The 20305-nt window shown below is 39.7% G+C and overlaps 3 protein-coding genes across 7 annotated transcripts in view; 1 reads left to right on the top strand and 2 right to left on the bottom strand.

The window, feature by feature from the left end:
- ankrd44 (ankyrin repeat domain 44) overlaps nt 1–1429 on the bottom strand; it is a 28891-nt gene extending 27462 nt beyond the window's left edge. For 3 of the 4 annotated variants that reach the window (XM_057335815.1, XM_057335816.1, XM_057335817.1), the window contains exon 1: nt 963–1429. In XM_057335815.1, coding sequence (XP_057191798.1) covers nt 963–989 — 27 coding nt within the window. In that variant the 5' untranslated portion in view covers nt 990–1429. The remainder of the gene's footprint in view (nt 1–962) is intronic. The other variant, XM_057335818.1, reaches the window with a different exon arrangement.
- A 2238-nt stretch (nt 1430–3667) lies between these two features.
- Nucleotides 3668–13391, bottom strand: sf3b1 (splicing factor 3b, subunit 1). 2 transcript variants are annotated; one of them, XM_057335857.1, is made up of 25 exons: nt 13266–13391; nt 12279–12451; nt 12082–12183; nt 11844–11958; nt 9964–10043; nt 9369–9557; nt 9039–9288; nt 8746–8958; nt 8525–8646; nt 8222–8419; nt 7964–8065; nt 7707–7886; nt 7534–7620; nt 7124–7394; nt 6703–6848; nt 6423–6569; nt 6211–6336; nt 5914–6135; nt 5640–5822; nt 5418–5529; nt 5214–5334; nt 5000–5131; nt 4639–4911; nt 4339–4555; nt 3668–4210 (listed from the first exon to the last, which is right to left on the bottom strand). In XM_057335857.1, the coding sequence occupies exons 1-25, from the start codon at nt 13291–13293 to the stop codon at nt 4148–4150; spliced, it is 3852 nt and encodes a 1283-aa protein (XP_057191840.1). In that variant the 5' UTR covers nt 13294–13391; the 3' UTR covers nt 3668–4147. The 2 variants fall into 2 exon arrangements, with proteins under 2 accessions (XP_057191840.1, XP_057191841.1); XM_057335858.1 differs by lacking the exons at nt 11844–11958; nt 12082–12183; nt 12279–12451; nt 13266–13391 and adding an exon at nt 10342–11837.
- Nucleotides 13392–13985: 594 nt separating this feature from the next.
- On the top strand, nt 13986–19886 carry coq10b (coenzyme Q10B). Its single transcript, XM_057336926.1, has 5 exons — nt 13986–14136; nt 16204–16356; nt 17794–17986; nt 18099–18200; nt 18289–19886. The coding sequence occupies exons 1-5, from the start codon at nt 14036–14038 to the stop codon at nt 18454–18456; spliced, it is 717 nt and encodes a 238-aa protein (XP_057192909.1). The 5' UTR covers nt 13986–14035; the 3' UTR covers nt 18457–19886.
- Nucleotides 19887–20305: the final 419 nt, after the last annotated feature.

The following is a 20305-nucleotide window of genomic DNA, read 5'->3' as shown; positions in this document are numbered from 1 at the left end:
CACATGACTGTTACAGTAGATATGTCTACACAAACACTCTTACTCTTGAGTATGTTTGCCCAAAAATAAAGAAAATGCAACATTTCGTTCGTAACATTTCATTCAACTTTGTAATGTTCCCCATTTCAACATAACAGTAGCGCTTACCACCTAGATAAAATCAATGTATATTTCTTTATCTGCTTACCATTGACAGACTTTTGAGAAACTTTTGTTGGGTTTCTATATTGTAAAGATTTGTTGGAACCTAATTTACTGGACCTGTCACAACCAAATATGAAATGAACTGAATAGTGATGGTTATGAGAGAAGGAAGTAAACTAGTTTGACTTTAACTGGATGGAGCTCAAGCATGTTGGTAGGAACTTGTACTAGATCAGATTGGTCTGTGCAAATTTATTGATTTGTACTAAAGACTGCATTGGCGTTTCCTTCTCAAAGATTTTGTGTAGATTAGATTTATAGCCATATCAACATCAGCATCACATCAAGCAGGAAGTTTGTGCTCTCTACATTAAAGCAGATAATGACCTACGTAAGTTGTGCGTCAGATATTAAAATGTATTTTATAGCCTAATACAAATGTAATGCACAGTATGGAGAAAAAAGGACTTGTTAAGTGGATAATCTTCAACGTTTCCCATAGTTTCAGATTCATGAGTTCAAGGAGTCAGATTTGCACGGTGTTTCGTTCTCAGAAAAAAAATCCTACCTAAAATATAGTTTTAAATGCATGATATAACTAGAACTTGTAACGTGGTATGATGGTTGTATATACCGCATACATCGTGTAGTTTTGCAGCAAGCATAGCGTAACGTTATCCATTTTTGTGCATGCATTAATGGTTTTGAATCGTGTGCAAAACTAGTTTAATATAAACAATACCATAGACGTTTTTGTATGTTTACGGAAGAATTCAGAAAAGCATTGTGCATTAAAAAAATCCAAATGCAATTATTACCTGGTCGACTAGTTTAAGAACAGCCATATCAAGTGCAACTGCACATCCAAACTCCTGAAAAGACCTGAGAAGGTGAAGATGAATACAATCCAGATGTTGTACGCTTCTCTTCACAGAAGGAAGGTGCACAATAACGTGGCATCAAAGGCTTCCTGTTTTGCTGTGGATCGTACCCAGTCAAGAGGCCGGTGTGATATGATGGCCGTGACCGGCTCTGCAGGCGCTATCTTCGGTCAGCAGGAGCAGCTGTAGGCGCTGTCTCACCACCACCGCTTCGGCGCTCCGGGAAAGAGGAAAAGGGGAGGGAGGAAAGGATGCAAGGACTGCCGTAAACAATCCGCATTTACAGCAGCTGCACCCACGACGGTCCCAGTTTCGGATGTTATATTCCACACTTTTATATTCTGCGTTATATATTCATTTGTTATAGGAAACTACAGGAAGTCCGCATTTTTATCCTTCCCTACAAAGAGAAACATACTATGGCGAAGGATTGCTGTATGAATATTAATGAAGTTCCCGACTTCTCAGCTGATTGGCTGACAGGGAGTCTCTGGAGGAGTGGGCGTTGGTGAGCTGGCTAATGAACGAATCGTATACATTACTTAAAATTCATGAGGTTAGCCGTAACCATAGTACGACTAGTAATTTTGCTTTCCCTGTTTCTGATGCAAAAACTCAGTCAGTTCTTCCGTCACTAGCCACCGTCTTCTTTGTTCGCTAGTGTTGTCCGATACATGAACTGATCTTATGAGTGAAAAATAAGAAATTTGCATCCCTCAAATGATACAAGTTTATAGTAAAGTGTGTGTGCTGACAGCGAATCTGGTGCATTTATCCTTTAGTGTTTACTGGCTTTTATTAGTTGTTTTTGAAAGCCTTTTGCGTTTAGAGAGAGCTAAAACGATAACAAGATTGTGTCTAATGTTTAATAACTATTTCTGTATATATTTTCCTGCTCTAAATTTGTTTTTCACACTGTTTATTTATACGGTGACAGTTAAACATACTATAAATGGAAAACAGGAAACGCCCACAATGTCCCTGGAAGCAAATATTGTTTGTGCTCTGCTGGATGAAATCTAAGTGTATTTGACTGACAGAGACTTTTTGAAGATGCATGAGAGGACACCCTAGAAAGTGGATTTTGCATGTTTTAATGTTTAATTAAAACTGAGAGATAGTTTAAGTCTGTTCAAATGCTTAGGTGAGAATGAATTTAGCTGGGAATAAACAAGTAGCCTTCCAGGCAAAAGTCCAATTAATGTCTTTCATGCGCGTATTAAAACAACAAGTAAGGACCAGCCTAGTCTAGAGAACATTTTTAAGTTGAAGATCTGCACAAACATACCGTGTAGTGCGGTACATGATAAACCACCCCATTGTCTTCTGCTATCATGGAATAGTGTCGATGTTATCAGAAAGATGAATGCAACTGCCTGAGATTCTCCATCCAAATATGGCCTCCATTGTTTCAGACTGAGAAACTCCAGGACCGCCATGTTTGTGCAAAAACCACAAATGACAAATTTTCCTCTACCTCTGCTTTATGATGTCTAGGTATAATGTGGGAAATAAGAAAACAAACATTAAGATAACGGATGTATATGAACCACAATCCCTCCAAAAGAATCACAACATACTGAAGGAACAACAACATTTAAAGCACATGTAAAGCACAAGTTTATAAGGAAGCTTATGTTTTTTTTAAGTTAAAGACTAGGCATAAAATGCTTTGTGAAAATCACAGCCAAAAGTAAAACAATATTGCTGCTCTGCCATCAGTGTTGGGTGTAACTAGTTACTAAGTAATTAGTTACTGTAATTTAATTACTTTCCCCTTGAAAAAGTAAAGTAAGGGATTACTCTTGTTTTTTTCTGTAATTTAATTACAGTTACTTTTGATGTAATTAAACTAAATACTTTGTGTAATATATGTGTGTGCAATAGTGGAATTAACATCAAAATTCAAAGTCTAACTTTAAAATATGGGGTTTAATGTATAATTCTCACATTTGTAATAGTTTGGTCAGTAAATAAGAGTACTTTATGTAGTTTATATTATTTATTTGAATGAATTAAAAGAGCCGTTTCATGTCTATCCTTGAATCACTTAACTAATCAAGGTTGATGTAGGATATAGAAAGTAATTAGTAATAATTAAATACTTTTTGGAGAGAGTAATTTGTACAGTAATCTAATTACACTATTGAATATGTAATTAGTAACTAGTAATTAATTACTTTTTCAGAGTAATTTACCCAACACTGTCTGCCATATGACTTGTTTAAACAGCAATCCAGTCCGATTTGTTTTTTCAAACCCAATCATCTGGGCTGCCCATTAACTCGTTTGCAAATGATAAAGTTTAGTGTATTAAACATTTTCAGGATATCTGCATTGTTTGCCCTCATGAGCATCATTTCTCTTACAAACCGTTCTTTGTATATAAAATTAAATTTAAGTTAACTGCCTTAGGAGTGTTTACATGGAAGAGAACATTGGATGTTTAGGATTGTTTTAATGCATTTTGAAAGCGTGAAGAGCAAGGTAGGTTAAAATAAGACTTCAAAAATCCAATCCAAGTGGTCAGCCAGAAATGTCAATGTGAATCAGTAATAACTGATTTATGTCAAAGTCATATTTTTTTGTCTTTCGGTTCTTAGTCTAAACATTAATGGTTTAAAAAAAATTAACACATGGGATGACTTTTAATACACAAATGTTTATTCGGCCAAACTAAGCAACATTATAATAAGAACAGATGTGTGACTGAGGAAAAGAGCAACTTGACAGTCCAGGACACAAGTCTCGAGTTTAAAAGATTCATTGAGTGTTACATTCTTCTATTTTACGGTCACTGCATGGAGCCACACTGTAAAAACATAAGTCTAATCAAAAGACCTAAAAGCTTCACATATGACAGATCCTTTCAACTTTGTTCTTTAGTCAGAAATGAATTTTGACCCACAGAGTTTGTGGTACTACTTGCAATCTACCAGTAAACAAAAAACTGGACCAAGTCCTATAAACCATGAGTAAAGACACAGATATAGGAGAAAAGAGTGCACATGTAAGGGTAGATATATTCACAGGAAGTATTCAAGCTCATAACGAACATATGAGTTCTTCTCATCGTTGTAGATAAGAGGAAAGTGTGCGATCAGTGCATCCTGGGAGCCGATTTAGATGCTGTTGTAGATCTTCCAGTACACGTCTCGCACTTTGCGAGCAGGGTGGAACAAACCCTGTTGAGGAGAAAAACAAAAATAGATCATTAGTCTTAATCTGTCAATGTAAAAAGTACAATAAAGAAATCTATTCACTGCACTCCATTTGCACCATTTAAATAAGCAAAAATTAAATGAAGACGTACCTGCAAGCAATACTGCAACATACGGCAGGGACCAATCGCCACCCTCAGGCCCTCAAGGGCACCCATGACAGCTTGGATAACATGAGGAGATGTTTCGAAGACATTAGGCCAAACATAGTTGAGCAAATGGTTGAGAGAATCCTCACATCCAAACCCATAGACACCCAAAGACATATGCTGCACCACCGCACTGGCCGTCTGTCTGTGCACCAGATCTCTGTAAAAGCAAAAATACAGAAGATTACAGCAGACTGCAAGTTTTAAGTGGCATTTTAGATGAAGCAGTAAATCCCAGCTCACCTGTCCATCAAAGCATCCTCCAACAAAGGTGTGACAGCATAAATGTAATCTTTGCCCATTTCACCGATGTACTCGAACAAGAAGGATAGAGACTTCAGGACACCGTTCTGTACGTTAAGTTCAGGCACGCGGTACTCGTTCATCAGTGCAGGAAGCACAGTGAAGGGTGAACACGTCTCAGCCACGATAGCTATGGCTACCGTTGTGCAAACTCTGTTCTGACGCTCCTGTACTTTTAGATTGTTGAGCAGTGTGGCCAAGACATCATGAGGACTAGATGGAAAAAAACAGAGCAAAAAAGATGAACAAAATTCAGAGTATCAGCAAATGATTCAGCATAAACAAAGATTTTGTATTTTACCCAATAGCCTTGGCAATGTAGCCGAAAGTGTTGACTGTAGCTCTGCGGATGGCCTTTTTATGGGCTTTCAACAGCTCCAGCAATTCAAAACAGATGCGCATCCATTCCCTGGCAGACACATACTCTGCTCCCCTAAAAAAAGACATTACAACTCATGATTAAGAGATCAAAACAAGAGTACACTGTATGCTGTAAAAAAAACTAGAGAACTAACCTGTCAGCAATTCTGCCCACTAGATCAATGCAGTTCTCCTGCACCTTCTCATGTCTGTTCTTCAGGATGGGTGTTAAACGTGGAAGCAAGTCTTTGATAGGTGGCGTCATCTTGTGCATACCTAAGAACAGGACATGTAAGTACTTGCAGTGTGGGATGTAATGACACTGAATGCTTAAGACCACGGGTTTGAGAGACACTTACCAATGACATTGACGATAGCTTTAAGGGCTCCGAGGATGCTACCAAGTACTTCTGGATACTCTTCTCCCAGGTACTCATACAGCACCACACCCAAGTGTCCCATCAGCTTTTCCTATTCAACCAATATCAGCATACAGGACATGTATTAGTGAGCAGAAACGATGTCAGAATTTACAAACTACAATTACAACTCTCAATAATATATTGACAGTCGTTCCTCACCTCTTGACATGTTTTCATGACCACTGCTGTGCGAGAAATTAGGTCGGCGGCCTGTTGACGGACTTTGGCCGATTTGTTGTTGAGACGCCACAGCACTGTACCGCAGATCTGAGGCAAGTATGGTTTGACTCTCTTGCCCAGAGCTTTTACCACTGTGCCAAAGCCATTCAGCATGACTGAATCCTGGAGATACGGGGAAGATTGTTACAGTGAGACCACTAATAGAGCATGATACTCCAAACAAGGCATGTAACAGTGGTTAAGTCTCACTCACCTCTGTGGTCTGTTCTTGGAAAGCGTACAGGATACCGTCAATCAGCTGCTCTTCCAGTTTGTGATCGATGTCGGCGGCACCAAGGTTACCCATGATTTTTTCAATTGTCTCCATGACCATCTTTCTGTACTGCTCAGCTTCATCTTTCAAGTCATCCACAATACGCGAGATGATCTCAGCTGCTCCCACCTTATTGGCCAGCTCCACTGTAGTGTCCACCAACTGAAGAATGAAGAACAATGTTAGATGAATATCAATTAAGACTTCAGAACTGTTAATTCAAAGTTACAGTCATACCTGTCTGTAGTTACGCCTGTCCAAAGCCATTCTGTGCTGCCAGAAATGTTTGAAGAAGGGGGGCAAGATTTCGGTTTTAATGTAATTGGCTTCCACACCATCTGTGCCACAGCACTGCTTCACCACCTAAAGTAAAAAAAATACACGAAGGTTAATCTGTAATATCTGGAAAGATAATAGAACAAAGTCAGTTTGGCTTTTATCTATCGCACCTTGAGGACAATCTTTTTCATCTCCTCGTCTGGAGACTGGAACTCTCGAATGAGAATCAGCATCACTTCTCTGGTGTAATAATTGGCATATTCAGCATCCATAAGAGGAATCAAATATCCAATAGCTTTCAAGAAGGCGGCAAGACCCTGAGAACACGCAGAACATTGTTAAACATTTATTTCTTGTAACCAAAACAAGTCATTTCCTCAAGTCCTTTCAGAGCCGAAACTAGAACATAACTCCAGTCTATTGATCCGACCACTTCTGAAGCATTCTCACCTTGCCTCTGTGTTGCCTGATACCCTTCCAAAGAGGTTTCAGCACAGAATCGAAGGACTCGATACCGTATGGGGTGGCAGCTTCAGCCAGGGCAGCGATAGCCAAAGCACTGATGGTTCTTACTTTTTGTTGCTCATCCACAAGACCTGTGAAGAAAAAACATTTTCTCAATCATTTTCTCATGAGTAATGAGAAAAATAATTGGATCTTAGTTTTCAATACAGAACATATAAGAAAGGTCAGTGGGAGATTTTGTTAAAAAAAGCATAAAAAAAAACACTTTACATTAAATTCTAAATAAGTCTGTAAACAAAGCCATTAGTGCTAAATTGTAGAACATTATCAAAATAATACAATAGGCAAAATGACTAATAAGACAACAACCCCAGAATACTTCACAACACCAGTATGCGACACTAACCATGCTCTATAATCTCCACTAAACTGCGGAGATGGGGCAGGATAGCGCAGCCCATGAGAATGGCGATCTGCTGTACAATCTTGATGCCTGTGTGACGAGCCTGCCAGGATTTCTTGCTCTTACACACAGCCTTAAGAAAAGGTAGGAGAGATGGTATGCCCAGGGCAGAGGCCACAACAGCAAAAGCACGAGCTGTCGTGTTTCTCACGTACTCGTCCATGTTGTCAATATCAGGCCTCATTGTAGAAATCATGGTGGCCAGACCAGCAGCCTGCTAAAGAACACAGATGGAAATAAGAAAATCTGAAATAATCAAACACTACAGTGACAAAGCAGTGAGAACGTTAGGACTAGTGGTTGAACAATATGGATGCTGGTATGTAGAGAAAGGATCTAGATTTCTGGTTTACCTTTGCCAAGTTGGAGATAATCTCTCTACCCTCGACTCTAGCGTAGTAATCTTCATCAATCAGCAGAGGCTCAATCACCACAAGAATCTGTCAAAATAAATGTCAAGATTACATTTTCTTCACTAATTTATAATAAACTATGATCATATTGATGCTAACAGGTACATGGTTACCTTGTGGACGTAAGGTCGAACCAAGTCATCAAGTTTGTAGAGAATGCGGTCGATGACCTTCACCAACAGATGTCTCTCCTGGTCCTCTAGTGTAGGAGACATCAGCAAAGGCAGGATCTGATTAAAGAGGGGTCCGGCACCAAACTCTCTGGCCTTATCTGTGATTTGACGGAGCGCAGCCTGAAAGTAGACACCTGGTTAGAGGTCATGCTTGTAAAATTGTTACAGTCAAGTAAAGTGCAAGAGAAAAATCCAACCTTTCTCATGGGAGGTGTTCCGTTCTTGATCTTCAGGAGGAGCTTCATGATCTTCCGTTCCTTCTGTTCCTCTGGACTGAGGGTGGACTCATCAACTTCAACCTGAGAACAGAGACGGGAATGTTCATGTATGACAAGAGAAGAAGCATGCATCCACACTAACGGATGGAAAGGTTTGCAGCCAAGAACACCTAGAAATACTTTTCTGGCCTGGAAATCATTTTCTTTTTAGGATTGTGGAAAGCAAGCGTGACTCACCAACAATTTGTCAAAGTACTGGATGTCATCTGGCTTAAGGAAGGGCAGGTTTCCAGAGGGCTGGTCGTTCATCTGTTTTGTAGATCGGTCCTCTGCTTGCATGTGGAAGCCGGTCATGCCTCCAATGGGGGTTGGTGTGGCAGCTAATTTACGGGCAGGGGTACGGATGGGCACATAGCCTGCTGGTGGGGGAAGTACCTATGGAAATATGTGGAAACAAATTAATACATTTAAGTCTATATCTCTGAATGAAACAAAAAAAAAAACAATGTTGATATTTGTTTAACAGATCAATTTAAGTACTTTGTATCCTTCTGGAAACATAGCATCAAGTTCCTCATCAGTCAATGGGCGGTTCCTCTCATCAATCTCTCTCTCCCAACGCCAGGCCTGCAGCTGTTCTGGTGTCATGCTCATCAGGTGACCTATCAACATTCAAAAGTTTAATGCAACTGCCACAGTATAATCAGAGAATAACAAAACTAAAACTCAACCAAATTTTATTCACAGGACTAATCCAGTACCTGGAGTGGGCGTGGCCATATTCATAGCAGGTGTGCCCAGAGGGGTCTTTCCTGGTGTGAGAAGAGGAGTTGAGGAGCCCATCTGACTGGCTGGTGTTTCATCCCATCTCGACTTCCTCTTGCTTGCACCTGGAGTGGGGGTCTCTCCCACAGATTCATCTCCCCTGTCTGTGCGTGGCGTCTCAGCCCAGCCACTTCCATGCCCGGGTGTCTCTGAAACCAAACAATGATTTATAGACATTCTGCTTAATGTATCCATCAAGTGCTTAATAAACATGACAGAAAATAAAAACCTCTATCTGTCTTTGGCGTCTCATCCCAGCGATTCTTGCGTACACTGGAAGTCGCCCCACCGTGACCAGGAGTGGCATGTCCGGGGGTATCCCGACCTGGCGTGGCAGCTCCGGCTGGGGTGTGACTGGGTGTGGGATCCCACATACGGGTACTTGGTGTGGCTCCTGGGGTCTCGCTACCTTTGGAACGGCCAGGTGTCTCATCCCAACGACTGTTGGATGGTGTATGTCCTGGTGTATGTCCTGGTGTCTAGATGGAACTAATAAGGCCATGTAAAAAGTGTCTTCAGAATCATGTTTCTTTTCAAATCTACAATGGTTTATACTCACTTCAGGAGCGTTATCTGCCTGGTCCCAGCTGGACACTTTTTTGGGTGTGGTGTTGCCTGGGGTTTGGTCAGCTGTCTGGTCCCATCGACGTTTGCGTTTGGCTACAGCGGCCTGAGACGCAGCAGAGCCGTTCACTGCTTTCAGCTCCCCAGATTTCGCTTTCTCAACCATCTGCAGCCTGATCTCTCTCTGTAACAGAGACACATTACGTTTGACCCAAAAACAAACAAGCATTTTTAAACAAACAACCTTTTACTCGAGAAATTCGGTCAACTTCACATGCTAGTTTTTAGGGCTGTTCAACAATGAATTGCGATAAATCGGATCCAGAATAAAAGTTTGTGTTTACATAATATACGTCTGTGTACTGTGTATATTAATTTTGTATTTATAAACTTATTTAAATAAATCAAAATGTACACAAGCAAATTCATATATGCATTTATAAATACATAAATACAAAATATGGAGTGCACAAACATTACGTAAACAAAGTTTTATTCTGGATGTGATTAATCGCTGAACATCCCTAAAGGTTTTACTAAATGGCATCATCCATTTTCCAAGTAAATACAAAGCTCTGAACAATGTTTACCTCTTCTTTGGACAGATGCTGCTCCTTCATAACATCCATGTACGTCCGGATCTGCACCTTGGGGTCCGGCGTTTTGCCCCCTATGCGAAAGAGCACCAACAAGATGCGAGAAGGTTAGCAAAGCGAGATCATAGACAATCGTTTTTAAACACAAAGCACTACAATCAACTGTCCCTGAATAGATTGCCTTAAATCTTTACATTAATGTCCTCTCATAACACAAAACATCCCTAGACAATAAAAACTAAGCACTCTTTACAGTCATACGTTAAAAACAGGGAGGTACAAAGAGGTTGCTGTTGCTTTTAAGAGGAGAATAGCAGAAGATATAGCCATCACTGATGCAGAGTCCTGGGCAGCGCTCTCCAGAATACGTACACTTTCAGTGCCAAGGGTCCCTCTGCAGTCAGACTTCAACCGGCAGAAAAGAAGCCTAGAAAATTTCTCTTTACCATTAGTAACACTTTGGAAAAGGGTTTGAACTCACACACACAATAGCATACCACCTGTTCTGCTCTTGTCACTCAAACAAAAAAGGGGGGATAAACCTTGTTTACAGTCTTGTGACTCCATGTTGAATTGCAAAATGGAAACAAAAAGTAGCTAATATGCATGTTGCAGCCAGAGAGACTGAACAATTTGGGGAATTCAGATGAATAAATTTGATCTAAAAATCTGAAATGAATAACTTAAAAGCGTGGATCTGGCCTTATTAAAAATGAACTAAGATGAATTGGTTAAAATCAAGTTGAAATGAGAAGGGAGGGCATGACAAATCTCAAAAGTACACAAGGTTTTCATGTTGGTTTCCCCTGATAGGCCCTCTGGCCTAACACCAGAAAAAACTATGGCCTTGCTTTATCTGAGAAACACGTTTCTTTTTGTTGACCATAACCTACACAGGACGAGTTGCTGCACCCTTAAGAGAGTGCAGACAGGACTGGCAAAGCAGTACTGCTGTAGGAGAGAAATTAAGGACAGTTAGTATGGGCCTGTGGAATCTTGGTACACAGATTCTTCAATAGATATATCTCTATTTTATGATAAAATAGAGATATATTTACAAAACAGTTTTTTAAGAGTCCTCTGTCTGTGACTACATGCAAGATCTGCCTTAACCAGACTCAGTTTCCTTCCATAATCCGAACATTAGCCGTTTTGGGTGAGCAGCCTGTTAAAAGCACATTCTTAAAATCTAAATGTGCTGGTATTTGAGCACCAACAGGTTTTATTGATACCAAAAAGGCTGAAAGTAAGTCTGCATATCTGGAAATAAGCCATTACTGGCCATTTAATCTGCCTTCACTACACGTTGGACCCAACTTGTAGTCTAAGAAAATTGTCAAAGTCAGCCACAGATGGCTCAAGTTATGTTTCTAATCATATACTACCAGCAGCCCGACTCATTATTGACTGCTATTAGGCAAGTAAGTGGAATATCTTACGGAACAAGAGAAAAGTGAAGTTTAGGCTTCCAGGGTCAGTCAGTACCTGCACAAAGGCAGTACACTGCACACAATATTAAACTCACGCCTACATCTCACAGTGCCTGTTTGTGGAGCCTATAATCTATTAACCCTTCGAACAACACACCTACCTGCAACCTATGTCCTGCTGGCACAACTGACACCCAACCAACAGTCTCCCAAAAATTGCTCAGCCAGGAAAGCTTGCTGTTCCATTTACTTATATTCATAAGCCAAACTATGCCTTACTGAGGCAGGCTTACGGATTTGAATCCAGGGAGCAAGCTGTTGGGTGACGTTCGAAGGGTTAAGGAACATCAAGGGCGGTCTGGACAAGAACCTCATGGGTAGGGTAAATACTGATCAGCATGGATACGTGTAATAAGCTAAGATAGGGATGGTGTCAAAATTTACCATCTGCAAAGGGGTCGTGACGCTCTGGGGAGATGATCATCTTTTGTCTGCGTTTCTTGTACTCGTCCTCACGGTCCGAAATCTTCTGTGGTCTGTGTTCAGCAAATGGATCATACTGTAGGAAGGGACAATAGAGCTTGTTCAAAATTATGTTCTATATGAAACTCTTTGAAAAACACTGCTGTATTGATAGGTGAAGCTTTGGGTATTGCATGAGCTGTGATGAGATGTGAATTACCTGCTCATCTGACTGAGGAATGGAATTGAGTATTGCAACCGGAGCATGATATCCTTGTTTCTTCTGTCCCAGTAGACTTGTGGACGAGTCCTCGTCATCATCCTACAATTTAAAAAAAATTACAAAATTCAGAAACCACACAACAGTTTGCAAACCTACAGCTGAGCTGACATACATTTATTTTCACCATAACTTACCTCTTCCTGCTCATTTGCAGCAATTGAAGTAACATATCCAGCAAAGCGGCTGTCACTGCCTCCATAGATCTCCTGGTCATAGTATCCTGTTGAATCCAGCCCAACTCCCTCCTCAGCTCCCTCTACTAAGGCGGCTTTCATCCCCTGGATTTCCAGGATCTGAGCCTCAATGTCTAGGAATCCAAACAAAGAAAGAATATAAACTCGAAACCCATATGTATCTTTAAACTGCTTGCTACAACTCTTGAACACCTACATGTCTCAGGAGACCCATAACTGTGTGATGTGTAACCTACATATACATAAAACACACAGTCTGTGTACAAAGGAATATATATTTTTTAAACCAAAATCCTAATAATAACAACATTATAGCAGGCAATTAAAATTTCAAATAACAATTTATTAAGTTACACGCAAAAATCATTAAAACCCACGCAATACGCAGATATTCATATGAAGAAACGTTTATTACATCTAGAGGAACAAAGAGCAAAACATTTCTTCTCACGAAGATAAACTTGAAAATAAACATAACTCTACAGTGAAACACACAAACAACTTAAAACAACAAAAAAGTACATAATATATCGGAAACTAACGTATTTAGCTCTCTGTTGAGCTAGGTCTGCGTGTTTGCAACGCCATTTTGGGTTCAATTCATCATCGCCACAATACATCTCATGCATAAGCAGTCCGAAGTAATGCCAGGGGAAGTAACTGTTACATGATAAATCTTGTTATTATTTCACCTGTAAATAACTAAAATACTTGAATTGGGGGATTTGCTTATATTTCTCATGTGCGCCACGATCAGGTTTTATGAAACGATCAGACGCCATATTCTATTCACCACCTCAAGCCGACCTAATTCTGTTTGTTCCTCAACAACCTTCTTCTTAAAACTAACAGAAAACAGGCAGTGCAAAACACAACACATACGACAAACGTAATTTAGAAAAACATATTTTAAAAGAAAACAAGTACCTTCGTGTGTTTTGGCGATATTCGCCATGTTTGCGCTCCAATGCTTGCCTCAGTACCGGAAGGCCTCTCTACTGCACATCCGACCTTTCTGCGTTCTCACAGCAATGCGCAGGCGCACTACAGCCCACACCCTTCACTGGCACTACAACGCATGCGCATTGGACAATTATTGGCGTTATGCAACTGGCAAACGTCAAATTTTGGGGGGGTACAAATTACTCACTGTTCAAGCAATGTAGCTGTAACGCCAATGTGTTATAATATCGACAATTCCATAAAGCTGGAATGCCTTCCACACCAAATACGCTGCAAACTGACTTCATTTTTAACGTCAATTTCAGTGGTGTAAAGACAAGCTGCATGTCAGTATAGTTTAGTTGCATAACAAATTTAATAGGGGACTGAAATATGCATTATACGGTAAAAACCGCAATTTTCTTTATGTTTTAACAAATTTATCGGTGCTTTTACATTGTGTCCTCAAACAGAATTAGCTGTAACCTTTACTAACTATGCACTGTAGGTCGCGCAGTCCGGGCAACCTAATCCCGCATCCCGTGACAATTCTGCGCACGCAAACCCTCTGCACAATTAAAACACTGACGTAAGTAGGTCCAGCATTTGACAGACGGAAGTGTTAACCAATCAGAAACCAAGAAAAACATTCTCATCCAATAAAATACTAGGGCGGGTCACTGAGAAGGCTGGTCTTTGAGACGGAAAAGGAGTTCTTTACGGGAGGAGGCGAAAGAGAGAGTAGTGAAGTGAAGATGGCGAGAGGCTCCCGGTGTTTGAGGAGAGCGGTAGCGGAGTGTATCAGGCATTTGCCGTCCACAGCCAGTCGAGAAACACCGGGCAGGAATGGAGTGAGGTAATTAACGACGGATTAATGTTTTATAGTATCTCTATGCGGTTGTAATATCGACGCGATGACTGAGGAAACTCTCGATCTGCTGACGTTAGTTGGACGGTAGTTTCGCCTTTACCAGTTTTCCGATTTTAAGGGAAACTTCACAGGTTTTGTGTTAATAAAGGCATACTTTGTTTTCTAATAATTCTCAAAACATTTGACGTGCTCAAGTCAGTGTAAAGCCCCCAAAACTTTAAGGTGGGAGCGAGAGGGAGTCACAAAACTAGTTGACACTGACAAGGTTAAGGTGTTATATAATTGTCCATGTGAAGATAAAGGCTCTTTATTCAACTTAGAAATAGCTGTTCATCTAACGTTACTGTTTACAGAGTGTCTTTATTTGCAAATAAACTGTCAATAAATTAAATATTAAAATAAAGCTTTTTTTACTCGGGCAAAAACAACACTTGACACCCCGCAGGTAACCATTCAGTAGAGAAAGTGCGAGGGTGATTTTATTGGCCGTTTATTTACAACACCTTTGCCGGTTGGAGACCAGCTGTTACAAAAGTGTGTTGCCCGTGTGACGTCATGCACGCAGCAGTATTGTACCATACCAAGTGCTGGGCAACCAGGTGCTATGACTGTTTGGCATGAGGCCATCTAAAGTCTCTGATGTTGACCCTTCATGCCTTGGTGTCACAGTTACGCCACGCTTGTCAAACCTTGGCAGTGCTTGCTCCAGCATGAATGAATTGAGCAGTGTTACTGTGCCATTAAGGGCAAACTTAAGCCCCAACCTCTTCTTTTTTTAAGATATGTGGACGTATGATTGACCTAATTGAATGCAATGAAGTGATACTACTGCCCTTGATTGTAGTGGTCACCCTCTTTTATAATTGACAAATGGAGGGCAGGTGAACGCGTATAATGTGTTTCCTTGAAACATAGTTCCCATCACATGATTGCATAACTCCATTTATGTAGTTCACGTTACACTTTAATAAATAAAACCTGCTTTGCACAGCACATGTACAGACTACTTGTGTTGTCAATTTGTAAAAGACTGACTGCCTATCACAGCTAAAAAAAACCCTTGTAGGTTTCTCATTTGCATTTCAAAAGCTTGTCATTCAGATCCTCTTGGATTTAACTAACAATTGCATAACAATTGAAACTAATACAGCAAACTTTAAAAACCCCGATCTGATACAGTAGGATTAGACTAAGATACTAAGATTCTGTTTAACCATATTTTAGCCATAGAATAGATACAGGGTATTTGGGTAAAACATTATTTTGGTTCTGTACAAGTAACTTAAAGTGACAGTTCACCCAAAAAATAAAAAAATCTATCATCATTTACTCACCCGCGAGTCATTCCAAATCTCGCTGTATACATTTCTTTGTTCCGATGAACACAGAGAAAGACATTTGGAAGAATGCTTGTAACCAAACAGTTCTTGGCCACCATTGACTACCATAGTAGTAAAAAATTACAGTGGTAGTCAAAAGTGCCCCAGAACTGCTTTCCTACATTCTTCAAAATATCTTCTGTTGTGTTCATCAGAACAAATGAATTTATACAGATTTGGAACAACTTGAGGGTGAGTAAATGAAGACAGAATTTTCGTTTTTGGGTGAACTGTTCCTTTAACTTGAAATTGTTATTGACAGCTGTCGTTTGTAAATATTAAGCCCTCAAACAACAATGTCTCGTAATAATCAATATCTTTGTTACACTTTTGTAGTTTAAAGTTAAATACTGTAGTTGTTGTTATGTTGTCCTGTTTATTAGGATTTGGATTTAGGCTAAAGACTATTCGTTTCACCAGTCCTTTATCTTTATCTAAACTTGAGTGTTTTCTTGTTAGAAGCTCACTCAAGTAGGAATGTATTTCTATGGTTCTCTCCGCTCTTATCTTACAAACAGGAGTCGTCGGCCACCCACTCATGGGCGTCTTTTGAGCAGATAGGGCGTAAATAGCACTAATCAATACATGTAAACAAAGTGTTTTACAATGCCCATCTCTTCATTGGTATTGAGTATTTTGTTATTGACACACTTTCACCCTGTTTTGTAAACAGATATCTGTCTTCATGTGGGATTCTGATGACCAGGGCGCCGCTCCTCTTCAGGGGTCTATCAGGTCGTGCTGCCGTGGCTCCAGCCAGGAGCTTCTTTAACCTCTCTGAGTCCTTCAACAAGCGGAAAGAGTACTCCGAAAGACGTATCATTGGGTATGTTCCCAGTCAAGCTAGAGATGATGCATGTTCTGTTGCTATTTTTATTGATTGCTATTTTTATTGATGTCCGTGATTACGTCTCTGCGAATTATGTTTATGTAAGTGGGCATGGAACTTTTTATGGTGTCAGCTAGGGCTGTCACGATTATGAAATTTGGCTGACGATTAATTGTCTAATAAATCATTGCGACTATGACGATTAATTGTCTGTTTTGGAGCTTTGACTTTTAATTCTCATACATTTTTTATTCAGCTTTGAAACGACCATATTGTTCTGAATATAAAGACTATGTTCTTTTTCTTGGAAATACATAGGAAAAAATTGGGTCATCATACTTAAGGTTTAGGCTTTTACCTGTCAATAATACAACCGCCAAATACTTGTAAACTTGAAACTAATCTCACGTAGCTAGACGTTTTTGATAAAAAAAGAGCTTAGACAGGACCAGCGTAAATTCACACAACAAATTATTTTGGTTGTTACCTGGCATGTAGGGGAGGGTTTATGTGAAATAGTTGAAATATGTTTTAGTTTGGAAACATTCAACTATTGGTTGTATATGCAACATTGAATTACAGACGTCTGGACACATTTCTGCTATAATTTCTTAATGTATTCAATTTATATCGCATTATTTTACATGCATAACATGTAATATACAGTTATGCTTGTGAATATATAGTTTGTGTTTCACTAAGTGCCTCAGAATACCTCTTAATATCTCAAAGATTTGATGCCACTAACATAGTGAACATTGTCAAAATCTTTTCTTTTTTTTCTTAAAATCTATGAATTGCGGGAGAATGCTTTCAGAATACAGCTCAATATTTACTGTTTCTCAGAACAAATGTCTTTTAACTCGATCTTAAACTAGATATTTGAGACTTTCAGCCTCAGATATGGCCACTATTGGGTCATAATGGAGCTTGTGTACACATAACTGGTTGTTAACAGAATTTGACCTAATTGATTCTGCAGCAGATACATCCAGCGTATCAGGTTGTGTCTAACTCAACCATCGTAAACATGTGTAAGTGATGTCATTCTCAACTTTGTTTTTTGGATCACAAAGTGTATTTACATTTTTTTCCAATTGGCGCATATATACGTTTTTGAGCTCTCTATATATAGTTAGATTTATAGAAATGGTCATTGCGTTCTTATTAAGAAACTGCAGTGGGTAGTTGTCTGGCACAGCGGGTAATGCTCAGGGCTTGTAATCTGAAGGTTTATGAGCTATCACCATTACACCCTTAGGCAAGGTGCCTAATACTAAGTCACTCTATTAAGTGTACTGTTAATCATTGTCAGTTAAAGCGATTACTTAAAAATGTATAGGGAACTTACTGAAAGAGCTTTACTTCCAAAATAAAGAAACAATTTCCTTTGTGTCTCATTGGATGTCATTGTATCTTCTCTGTGGCTTCAAGGTACTCCATGCAGGAGATGTATGAGGTTGTGGCCAAAGTAGAAGACTACCTGCTGTTCGTGCCCTGGTGCAAGCGCTCAGATGTTATATTCCGTCGCTCTGGATTTTGTAAGGCCAAGCTGTCCGTGGGCTTCCCTCCTGTTGTAGAAAATTACAACTCCCTTGTTACTACAGTTCGCCCTCATTTGGTTAAGGTAGGCAGTTTGGCACTTCAATTTGGAAATATAGTGATTTAGTAAAACTTACAGTTGTTATCTAGCATAGGCTAAATGTCATTCATTACCAAGTTCCTGTTTTGATCTAAAGGCATCTTGTTCTGATGGGAAACTCTTCAATCACTTGGAGACGGTGTGGCGCTTCAGCCCTGGGCTTCCCGGTTACCCCCGTACCTGCACCCTTGATTTCGCTGTTAGTACTCGATACAAAACAACATTTTTAGTTTCTCATGAATCTGTCACCAAATTTGATTTCGCGTCTGTTCTCTGTGTGTTCCCAGATTTCCTTTGAGTTCCGCTCTCTCCTGCATTCTCAGTTGGCCACCGTCTTCTTTGACGAGGTGGTAAAGCAGATGGTGTCGGCCTTCGAGCGGCGGGCATGCAAACTGTACGGCCCCGAGACACAGATCCCACGTGAACTCATGTTTCATGAGGTCCACCACACATAGTTCATTCCACAGGTTCAGACTGATGGGGGGAGGGGATAATGGGGAATTCAGGGAACTAAAAGTTTTATTGAAAGTGTTAATAACAGAGTATTATAAGGACAGCGGAGAGAGCGGGAACTTTGTGCCTGAATACCGTCAGTGCCTGGTCCAAACAAAACAGTCGGTTTTAATTTTTTATGCTAAAAACATGTGGCTGGATCTTTTTTGGGGGGCACCCCACTACCTCCATGTTAACCTTTTAGAACCGCTCTCAGTATGGAATTGCACCTGGAGCCACGTTTTTAATACGAGGACCTTAAGACAGCTACCAAACACCATTACGGCACAATATACACAGGTCATGGGTTGCTTTGAAAGGACGGCGATTGAGACAATTTAAAGTGCATTATGACTTCAGCGTCATGTTGACTGGTAAATAATGTATTTATTAAAAAGCTTATAGATGATCCTTTATGATTTCAAAAAAGGGACGAGAAGAGTTTGAGTGCATGCGTCACAGGCAGAAAACTGTTGAGCCAAACTCGCACAAGGAGCTAACAGGGTATCAAGGCTGTGCAAATGACTCCGCTCTGTTGTATTCCTGCATAGCGCCACAAAAAAGAGCTTTTATTGGCTGACAAAGAGAACATGCCTCTCTCATAATACTGCCTTATACAAATTTGCATATGGTTGGCAAACAAGGGCTAGAAAAGTTTGCACAAATTAGTTTGCCCGGGGCGCTGCAATGCACTCCTCGTTGATGGGAGCGTGCAAAATGACTTGTATGTGACAGATCATGTCCAGATCAAAGACTGCTTTTATCATCTAGAGGTGTGCAATATGTTTGGGTTTTGCTAATCTTGCCAATCTACGATATCCACTGTTTCTTAAAGGGCCCAAACTCTGGGAATCTCTCCTAGAGCGCTCATCTGATTGTAGTGAGGTATCTGTCAGAACAGACCTTTAAAGATTCCAATCCACACCCTGTGTGCTTCCTGTGCTTACTGCTTTTGTACCGACAGCCACATATTATTTATCATTATCTTAAAAACATGTATGCATAGTCATCCTGTATTTATTTTGGTTATGGGTAAACCACGTGTACATATCTGATGTAAGACCACAGACTAAACTATAGTGCACAATTCAACTATAAAGAAATAATCATTTTCTTTTGGGGATTTTTGTTTGTTTTAATTGAGGTGTGTAATGAGTGTGTTGTGGGTGAATATATATATATCCTGTCTGCATGGTTTATAAAGTATTTTTATATGTAAAACCAAGCCTCGTTTCTGGTATGGTTCCTGTGAAGTGTTTTGTTTGTCAACATCTGGTTCTGACTGGTTTCATACTTAAAATAGGTTGATCATGTGAGGGATAATATTAGAAGGCATCCAAGTAATTCATGTTATGACCCCTAGTGGCCTGTGTCAGTGACAGCTTTTGAATCCTGAAACTCTTTGGTTATGTTAGGAATTAAATACTAGTGTACTTCATACTGCAGTTTATACTGTTTGGTGTCTACTCTTTTATGTATAGAAACATTCAGAGGACAGTGAAGTACACATTACATCAAAATGATAACTGTTAATTAGTTAAAAAGTTCGATATTGTCTCATAAATTAATGGTACGTACGTTAACTACTGATGTGATACTGGAGACTTATTGGAGGTCATTATATTCTTATGTAATATCCTTATGATAATAATAATGTTATTATAATAACACTTTCCTTATCATATCAATAGTGAATATTATTGGAATAGTTCAGAACTTTTACAGTTTTAAAAGAAAAAAGTCAACATATTACTCAATACATCTTGTTATGCATAATTTATTAGTTAAAATTTTTATAAAGAATCGTTTTTT

Source organism: Triplophysa rosa, linkage group LG6 (assembly GCF_024868665.1).
Source record: "Triplophysa rosa linkage group LG6, Trosa_1v2, whole genome shotgun sequence".
Lineage (NCBI taxonomy): Eukaryota > Metazoa > Chordata > Actinopteri > Cypriniformes > Nemacheilidae > Triplophysa > Triplophysa rosa.
Note: the sequence above shows the minus strand (reverse complement) of the source record. Positions and strands in the feature narration are given on the sequence as shown.

Coding starts and splice junctions, on each gene's coding strand:
- sf3b1 (XM_057335857.1), bottom strand. CDS start 13,293: ATGGCGAATATCGCCAAAACACACGAAG. Junction 10,044..11,843: donor TCACGACCCCTTTGCAGATG/GTAAATTTTGAC, acceptor TCTTTCGCATAG/GGGGCAAAACGCCGGACCCC. Junction 5,335..5,417: donor AGCTATCGTCAATGTCATTG/GTAAGTGTCTCT, acceptor TCCTGTTCTTAG/GTATGCACAAGATGACGCCA.
- coq10b (XM_057336926.1), top strand. CDS start 14,036: ATGGCGAGAGGCTCCCGGTGTTTGAGGAGAGCGGTAGCGGAGTGTATC. Junction 14,137..16,203: donor CCGGGCAGGAATGGAGTGAG/GTAATTAACGAC, acceptor TTTTGTAAACAG/ATATCTGTCTTCATGTGGGA. Junction 16,357..17,793: donor TCCGAAAGACGTATCATTGG/GTATGTTCCCAG, acceptor TGTGGCTTCAAG/GTACTCCATGCAGGAGATGT.